This window comes from Octopus bimaculoides, chromosome 28, assembly GCF_001194135.2.
Source record: "Octopus bimaculoides isolate UCB-OBI-ISO-001 chromosome 28, ASM119413v2, whole genome shotgun sequence".
NCBI classification, from domain to species: Eukaryota; Metazoa; Mollusca; class Cephalopoda; order Octopoda; family Octopodidae; genus Octopus; species Octopus bimaculoides.
This window is the reverse complement of record NC_069008.1, coordinates 18,382,080-18,392,096: the sequence shown is the minus strand read 5'-3', so window position 1 is coordinate 18,392,096 and position 10,017 is coordinate 18,382,080. Positions and strand designations below refer to the sequence as shown.

General features: G+C 35.1%; 1 protein-coding gene and 1 long non-coding RNA gene across 2 annotated transcripts in view; one reads left to right on the top strand and one right to left on the bottom strand.

The window, feature by feature from the left end:
• The window catches only part of LOC128251172 (uncharacterized), a 19,239-nt gene extending 10,200 nt beyond the window's left edge, over positions 1-9,039 (top strand). The window contains exons 5-6 of the long non-coding RNA XR_008267005.1: positions 3,557-3,647; positions 8,607-9,039. This is a non-coding gene — a long non-coding RNA (uncharacterized LOC128251172). The remainder of the gene's footprint in view (positions 1-3,556; positions 3,648-8,606) is intronic.
• On the bottom strand, positions 919-9,650 carry LOC106874075 (uncharacterized). Its single transcript, XM_014921669.2, has 4 exons — positions 9,311-9,650; positions 4,808-4,838; positions 1,995-2,072; positions 919-1,593 (listed from the first exon to the last, which is right to left on the bottom strand). The coding sequence occupies exons 1-4, from the start codon at positions 9,467-9,469 to the stop codon at positions 1,091-1,093; spliced, it is 771 nt and encodes a 256-aa protein (XP_014777155.1). The 5' UTR covers positions 9,470-9,650; the 3' UTR covers positions 919-1,090.
• Between the last annotated feature and the right edge of the window lie 367 nt (positions 9,651-10,017).

Sequence of the window (10,017 nt, the reverse complement as noted above, 5' to 3'; positions counted from 1 at the left end):
TATATATATATATATATATATATATATATATATATATATATATATATATTATTCAATATATAATTGACAAAGTTTAGAGTATATATATATAATGTATGTATACGTACACATAATCAGTGATATAGAATATGGAGACTTGGTCATACTCATGATTTGTTTCCTCTTATAATTTCAAACAGCATTATTTCTAGACTTGTTAAGACCTACATATGTTTCCACTACACAAAGTTCAGGCAGTTGCACATGCAACCAGGCATGATTTTCTGTGCAACTTCTTCAAGGTCTGTCCATTTGGTTAGATTTGAAGCAAACTAAATACAGTTCGTTAGTTGGTTAATTAGGGTTCAGGGCAAGATAGGGGCAGTTGTTTTTAAACTGAGATCTGATCTGATTGTAAGCTTGCACGGTTGACCTGTTTCATATTTGTTGCTCTCCGAAGTCAGGACTCTATCTAACTAGGTCAAGGTTGATATTGTTTTGGCATACCTGTTTATGTATTGTAGGAGTTGACAATCTCATATTCAAATGTAGTGCTTGTCATGTAAGGTTTTTAGTTATTCATATATTTATTGACTGTGTTATTTATATTTGGTAGTATAAGATGGATAGTATATATGTTAGGTAGGTTATGAAGGGCTATGGACATTTTGAATTTAGGGTATGTTCTTCTATCCTTCCCATAAAACTGTGGCTGAGACATTGAGCTATCTCGAACTTTTCTTAAATGTTTTGCTATGTTTATGCAAGCATCTTAAGGCCTGTTCAAGTTTGGTATTAAGTAATTTGTGCCTCGATATGACTATTTGGTAGATATTTCCTTTATACATAGCTCACATCTACCTCCTCATGCACAGTATGGTGTAGCTGTACTGATTATTTCCCACCCCATGGTATAGTTATGTTTCTTTTGTTTAATGGACCAGATTGGTTTGCTCATATATATATATATATATATATATATATATATATATATATTGCCCCAAACCCACATATTAAATTGTTATTTATTAATGTAAATGTTCAACAAAAATCATTCATTTCATTATATGTCTCAATATTTAGTATAAATTTCAGGAAGAAATAAACCTGACTATTTACTACACACAACACATGTTAACTCTCTATTGTTCTCGTATGGAGGACTTGGCAATGAACCAACGATAGCTTGTACGTGGTATAATAGAGCACCATTCAGATTTTCGTATCCTTTGGTATTAGCTTCAGCTTCTTTGTCGACACATATATATTCAGTTCTACCTGCATGCTTTATATATTCGCTCATCAAATAACCTGAATACTCTTTTTGCCATCTACCAACACATTCTTTTCGAGCTGGAATCATCATAACTGAAGCAGGTCTTTTAGTCTCACAGACTGCACAAGGGACATCCTGATCATGCAAAGCGTATGGTTTAGGTGCAAACATTCCAAATTTCGGACTTTTCGAATATTGTGATAGTTCGTATTCGACACCGTATATAGCGCCAGCGGTTTCACAAGTGTTTGTGTAATTACCCCATTGAGGTTTCATTGGTAGACACAAATAGCTACTTCCACTTCCACTGTGTGTGTAATGCGCTCCAGCTGCAACTCCTGTCAACATATATATGAAATGATTTGAGTGTTAGTTTTTGAAATCTATAAATCAAATTGAAATATCTAATGAATCAAATAAATGAGTACAATGGAGAACAGTTGTTCCAATGTAGCATTCTAATCTAATTAACATTCATCAATTATCGTTAACAAACCAATATCGGGTTCTAGTGAATTAAATAAGAGTTAATTAATTATACTTTTCACTTATTTCTTCTCAGAAGACGAATCAAAAGTTGTTTTAAAAAAATAGTATCTTGAGTAAAATCCATGCTTCAAGTTTTATTTCTGGGAAACTATTTGTAACGTTTAGTAATCTAGAAGTGTGTTGTGTTGTAGTGTGGAACTTCTCGAGACACAAATAACGAATGTTGGGTTGGAGCATTATATATGCTTACCTGAATAGACTTGGATAGATCTTCTAGAAGTGCAATTTTGTTTTCCCCAATGTGTGTATATGGCACCAGACTGAACAACTGTAAGAGAAATATGTGGTTTATATATAGAGTAGTAGAGATACCCGACGTTGCTCGGGATTAAATTGGTATAGGTGAAACATCTGATGTGGAGAAGTGCAGCATTGACAACAAAACATTTGTGGAGTAAATGATGGGCTAATTTGACTAAGCAACATGTCGTGAGTCCGTATGGAGGATTCCAGGCCCTAACCTCTCTTGGAAAATCGTACAGTTCACAGTTGAATCAATGTAGGTGTAATGGAGATATTTATGTAAATGGATACATTTCAGAAAGGAGCTGCAATGGAAGACGGCAACGGTGAAGCGAACTGTTGAAATGTTGCAGAAGTGGAAGGGTTGATATTGGGTTGTTTGTGTGGCTGTAGAATAAGAAACAGAAAGTGAACCTATGCAGTTACATGAGAATATGTAGTAATGAATTAGTTGAGAAAATAATGTGTAATAAGGCTTACAGCATGGTTGGTGGTGGGAGTAATTGGAGATAAAGCAAAATATATTTATCTTAGCTACAATGATAGAAGAAAGCCTGGAAGATTTCATAGTTTTGTTCCCATGCAACCAAAAAATTGTATTTAAAAATTGTGAGGTAAAATATCATGCAAGAAAATATAAGGCAAAAAATTAGATTTAAGTATAATTAACTTTTTTTTTTTAAAAAACAAACTATATTTTATTTAAGCTTAAATGATAGAACACAATTCAAGGAATTTCATGGTATCAATCTCATGCAATGAAGTTTTAAAAGGAAAATGTTATGCGTATTTGTTTTTCAAATTTGAGGGTGATAATATAGTTCTATACTTTTTTTATGAATATAAGGGGTCTTCTAATATCTGTCACCGGCGTCTTTGAGGTCAGGAAAAAATTATCAACACCACCCACCACTAATTAACACATTTGACACATTATTAATTAGCATAATGGTATAATAGCCTGGAAAAAACATGGATTACATGCAAGCAAAGGAAATACTATTCTTAAGATTATAAACCTGGAAATGTACAGGGCAAGTTATTACATTTGGTAAAGTACAGAACAAGAAAATTTTTACTTAAAATATCGCAGCTAAAGATAAAATCTGAATATTAAAAATTATTTGATTTTAATTTACAAAGTAACGTTATAATTAAAAAAAGGTACCATCATTTTGTTAAAATATTTACACACTAGAATACTAAAAAAGCAAGAGTCAGGAGTAGCAATATAGCTAAAGTTTTTAGCAAAGTAGAATAGTATATTTGGTAAGCAAATTCATTATGCCAAAAATAGGCATTGGGTCAAGACTAAAAATGTGAAGACTTGGTAATAACTCAAGCAAATTTTACTGTAATATATAACTAATTTTTGTATTATTCTAATAACTAATTATGTACTGCTATTAATTTTTATAACCTATCTTTAAATTTCTAATTAATAATTTTAAAAAATGAATATTTTTTCAAGTGCCAAAAATATTTTGAGTTATTTTTTATTCTTAATAGAGGTAATTATGTGGAGTTACATGGCCTATGGGCTAGAGCAGCGGACTCGGGATCGCGGCTTCGAATCTGAGATGGGCGGCTCTAGCAAAAGGTAATAACAAACTTTTGCTGACTCTTTCGCCATAACTTTCTCTCACTCTTTCCTCCTGCATCCCGTCCAGAAAATGAATTTATCTTTGTGCATAATAATACACTAAGCTCCAAGTGACGCCAACGGAGTACAAGACAGTGATTCGCCAAGCTTTTTTGCCATGTCTTTGGGAGATAACACCTTGGTTGTTTGCACTCAACAGGAGCTACAGAGAAAGCAGTAATCAAAACACAGCATCTCATGACAGTATGCTGGAATTTCTGGAAAACACGCGTCTGTATTCTTGCTTTACGTACTCCATTCTGTTTTTATCATTGATTGGATCCTCTTTGCTTTGTGCACTCATACTGAATTAATTCGAGCATTATGGCGCGGTGAGGCTCAGTTGCCATCAGTAAATGTTTTCTAGCTGCTTAGTTCCAAAATGACCTGAATATTTTATAAATATAAGCAAGTTTTAATGCGAAACAATTAAAGGCTAAATGTTCTGCTCTAGTACCTGACACTGTATGCTACATTTTTTGAAGTTATAATGTCTGCAGTGTTCCATTGAGAATTTGTGTGTGTGTGTAGGGGCAGATTAGAAATGTGGAGAAACTATTTGAAGTTGTGTCAGATGTTTGAAAGATTCTCTTCAAAACAGTCTGCCAATCTCCAACCGGACACTGCATACTACCACGCAGATTTTTTTGTACTATATGCAGTATGTAACGTTGTTTGTAGCACAGGTGAAGTGGTAAGTGACATGGAAGGAAGAGTTAGGGCTGTGTAGATGAGTGGTGCCATAGAGAAAGAGACAGGTGTTTCAATGGAAGCAGTAACATTCAAAGAGTCCAGGTTGGATATAGAGAAGAATGAAATGACTATGATCCAGAAGGGACTGGAATTAAGAGAATGCTTAGGGAAGATATGGGATGTGGCAGGACCGAGTAGGAGGAGAGCGACACCTCATAAAATGTTGTGGCCAAACAGTATTCGCAGAGGAAGTTTACTTTCCCTTTGAAGAGTGAGAAAACATGAAATAGCCATTTCCTTCATCTCTGCAAAGAAAATATGAAGAATAAACAGGGAGAGAGAGAAAGGGAGAAGGCAACAGTTTATAATACGTGTAGAAATAAAGACAGCTGTGAATACAATAGCCATTAAAATGCAAAACTTACCGGCTCTTGGTGTAGGTGGAATACTCGTAGTCTGAAATTACATAGGAAACGTATTTTGATGTCAGATATGCATGTTGTGTGTGTATGCATACATACATGCATATGTGTGTGTGCGTGCACTGCAACTCATCAAAGGTGCATGTACAGTACATAGAATTATGTATAAAAGTCAGGAAAGTGAACAGTGTATGAGTCATGATATACATGGGTGCATGCATATGGAGTGGCGGGTGGGGGGGGGATATCAGGTTTTGTGTTGGTGAATTTCAGGCAACATGGAGGATTTAAAGGAAGCAATGTCTTGGCAACTAACAACTGATGCTGGTAGTTTGTTCCATGCTTCAGCGACTCTGAGTGTGAAGAAATGTTTCTGAAAGTCATGGGAGCTGTGCTGTTTTCTGACTTTGTAGAGCATGCCCACATGTGTATTAGACACATGGAGCTCAAAAAGGTGATTGAGGTGGTTGTTGGTGCGATGGTTAATAATTTTGTGGGTGTTTACTAATTCAGTTGCCAGACATCAGAGCTTCAATGTATCCATGCCCAGGGAAGAAGCAAGGTGTTTAGAGTATGGGAGATGCCTGATGGAAGGCATTTGCTTGGTTGCATGTCTCCGAACAGTTTCCAGGAAGTCAATGTCCTGAGCAAGATAGGGGTTCCAGACAGGTGATGCAAATTCCAAGTGTGGCTGCACCATAACCATATACAGCCTTTAAAAGATAGCTGGAGAGCTGCTGAGTGATGCCCAGACACCCTCGGCCTTCTTGACAATTTTAAATTGTTTGTGTTGTAGTTCAGTTCCATTTCAAACCTGATTGAGCACATTCTTGTTTCAAAGTGTCCCATCTATCGATATGCCATTTCTTTTTATGTTTACTCTCTATATAAACAAAATTGGACTCGGATACAAATGCTAGAAATAATATGGAAGGACAAAAGGCCTCTAAAAGTGTTTTGTACATCATAAATGTGTAGATAAAATATTTGCCGGAATTAATATGAAATTTGGATTTGGAAATGTACCAAGGCAAGACTGAAGATAGGAGAAAGAAGAAAACAAATATTATAATAGGTCAAACGAACTGAGATACTACGAGTTATTACAATACAGACACCCAAATACTTGGGTTGCAGTAATTACAGCTGAGAACAAACAACATAGGCGAATGAAAAATGTTCAGGAAAGAGTTCTGATGAGAATTAGTTTAATACTTAAAACCAGGGCTGGATTAAAACTCACAGAAACCTTAAGCACTTGAAATATTTTGGGGCCCCATGTACATGTAATTGAAAACAAAAATAAACTATAAAATAAATTTTTGTTTTTCAAAATAAAGCAAAACTAACAATGAGATGGTAAATTTTTTTTTTTTGTATACTACCTCTGTATTTATCTTTGATTAGATCCTCTTTTACTTGTTTGAGTCATTTGACTGTGGCCATGCTGGAGCACCGCCTTTAGTCGAGAAAGTTGACTTATTCTTTGGAAGCCTAGAACTTATTCTATCAGTCTATTTTGCCGAACTGCTAAGTTACAGGGACATAAACGCACCACCATCGGTTGTCAAGCAATGTTGGGGGGGGACAAACACAGGCACACACACACACACACACACACACATATATATACACCGGGCTTTTTTCGTTTCTGTCTACCAAATCCACTCACAAGGCTTTGGTCGGCCCGAGGCTATAGTAGAAGACACTTGCCCATGGTGCTATGCAATGGGAATGAACCCGGAACCATGTGGTTGGTAAGCAAGCTTCTTACCACACGGCCACTCCTACTGTGCCTATCGTCATAATTAATCTTAGGTAACATTTCTGCTTCTAAGAAGAGATAAAGGCATCCCATATATTATTTAAGCAAGTTTAAAGTGATTTCTTTCCTACTGTAAACCGTTTACCATTTCTCTGGTAAATGCCATAAGCATTTCCCTTGCTTCCATAATCATGTGCTTATTTTGCTCGGTGCATAAGACAAGGCTAGATGCCAAAAAATGGGATTATAGGTGTCAATACTCTATATATCTATTAATCAGTTTTAATCTTCTCAGCAAAACACTGAACATTCTAGCAAGACTAAATCTCATCTCATCTAGGTTGTCCCATAAGGGTTTCGGTTGCACATACTATAGGAGTTACAGGGTGCTGCTCCATGTGGCCAGCAAGACTAAACTGGGGAGAAAATACTTTTTAAAGTTATTTTTGAAGATTTTCTGTATAAATTAGAGCCTGCACTGAAAGTGACGGCATTCGTATATGAATACATCTATGTAAACAATGCGATCCAATAAAGAAAATTAAGTGTGTATATGCATATTGCAAGCATTCTTGCTCCTTCTTCACCACAACATCCAAGCTATTAGCCATCTTAGAACATTTTGCTTAAATAACCACAATTGGATAGAGCAATCTCACATAATAAACACATTTCTGGCAACTGGTACATACATATTAATTGCTGGTATGAACGCCGCAGTTCCTTAAGCAACCATAATGTACTACCAAGTGTATTAAAGGCTTATAAATCAATACTGTAGCCCCCCCCCCCTGTGTTTGCAGTATGATCTTTTTAAAGTTATTTCTGCTGAATTTCCAACAATTAAAGGGAAAAAATAACGAATGCATCAGCCATGACCTATCACAGATCTGTTATGTTTATCATTACAGTGGAGTGGGAATTTAATACAGCCAAAAGTCTATTGTAAGATGTTCATAATCTATATTATATAGAATAATGGAAATTAATTACAAAAATAAATACAAAACACAAACAAAATATATTTTCAAGGAGCCCAACAATTAAAAAAAAAAGAGATGTGAGGGACAGTCGCAAGGAGAAAAGGGGACAAAAAACAAAAATTGGAGAAAGTTATAAACCTCATCTAAAATTGTGCCTAGCAAAGAGGAACCCCGTATGTTGGCAATGTGCAAAGTATGACCAATAGATAAACTGTATAATGGTATTAGAAGTTGAAACTAAAAGTTTAATGTAACGTAGGATGAATGTAATGAAGCAGATTACATTAAATGCAGGATTATGTGGAGATTTAAGAAGACAAAACTGACAACGTCGTCTCTAGCCAGACTTAGCCAACGAGTATATATATGTGTAGGTATAAAAAAAATGGCATTTTATTTTACACTCTGGAAATTATGGCAGCATTATGAAATACAGTAATACCTCGACTCTGGCAGGTGTTACGTTCCAAACCCCACTGTGATAGGTGAAAATTCGTGAAGTAGAAATAATACAGTACTGTATATATATATTTTTTTTCATTATTTTTATTATTTGTATATATTTATTATAAATGCAAAACATCAGCACTAAGGAATTGATGTAAGCTTAAAATGATAAACCATGATTGGTGAACTGCAATATGATGAGGGATTAGTGTAATGTGGTGTGTGTTAATCAGTGCAGACATGGAGATCAATGATAATTATCATCACTGGTACCGAAATGGATATGTTTTTCAAAAGACAATACAATATCTCTCATAGCACTGAAGAAATTATTCAAATAAAATTATCTGGAAATGGAGATAAGAACTGTGAAGGGACTGAAAACAGAAACAATTCCGATAGTAATAGGTTCTTGGGAATAATACAAGCAGAGAAATTCCGAAACAAAACCTCAGAACTAGATTACCATTTGTGGAGTTAGTGAAGATGGCCGAGTCTACAGATTATTGTACGTGTGTGGGTTTAAAATCATTATTCTTGGTGTTACTGCTAGTAAGTGTATAGATTATTGGTATTTGTAATCCATAAATGCATCAATCTATCGCAGGGATCACCAAACTACGACCTGCGAGGTCAGTTCATCCGGCTCGCACCGCGTTATACCTTTTGTGTAAATACCTGCAATGAGAGGTCATTTGCCTCTGATATGACACCAGTTTTTCGAACAACATATGTCTGTGAGCAAACATTTTTCAAAAAGGAATTCTGTGAAGTCAGCACATCGAACGAGGTTGACTGCTGAACATTTGAAAGCAATTCTCTTGGTTGGATACAGCAATTCCAAAGCAAATATTGATGATATGTTAAAAGCTAAACACCAATTTCACAAATCTCACTAATCGTTTCTACTCTTATGAGATTCTGATATTTATGCACACTGGGTGTGATGTAACTATTTTATTGTTAACATCACCTTTGATAACTTTTTGGTAAATAAATATGTTTATTGTCTTTATTTTTTGTGTATTCATTGTATTGTATTAAACAAAATGATTATGTGGTCTGTGCTTGTCATTCTCTGAGTTATCTGGCTCGCCATGAAAAAAGTTTGGTGACACCTGATCTACTGTGATTGCCACAGATGTATTATAGTGATTTCTGCTTCCACAATATCGAATCAAACGTATTTGTTAAGTGTTCTTAATGTTCAGTACACATCTTATCAATGAATAATTTTGTCCACATATCATATAAACCCTATCCCACCTTTGGTAATTGTACGTAGAATGCGTATAAATCAAATAATCTTACCGTTGCAATGGATCTTTTCTCTAACTCTGATATACGTGAGGTCTGATGCAAGAAATTTACAGTCATCATAACAAACATCACACCAACCAAAATCAGAGGAATGTTGAGTTTCAGGTGTAATCTGGCAAAATAATCGCGTAGTTTTGAAGCAGAAATCATTTTGTTGGCGGTTGTGGTATCTTCTACAACAGAGAAATTTTGTACTTGGTGTATACCAGTCAAAGGAAAAGCAAACTGTAAAATTTCTGCTCTTGGGTTGATATATATATGTGTGTGTGTATACCAACAAATTTTCAATTTCCTGTTGATATACGTATATAGTACAGACACACACACACCCTAATTGGAAATAGCAGATAAGTTTCACTTTAATAGTTTCACTTTAATAGTTTCACTTTAATAGTTTCACTATTAAAGTGAAAGTATCTCACATTACAATAGAGAGATTTCATTGTTTGACTTCTGGCACGTAATAGTGAAATGGTGTAAGGGATAAGAGATTGCTCTGGGCTCGCATTAGGCAAGAAGTTGAAAGTTTTTTAGGCGCATAATACTACATGGACCCTAATTAAGGCATGTGTAAAATTGGAATGAAATCGGTTGTGTAATTTTCAGGTTTTAGGGATTCACACAAACAGACATACACACACAAACATTCTCATCTTTATCTAAAGATGAGAATGTATGTGTGTGTGTGTCTATATATA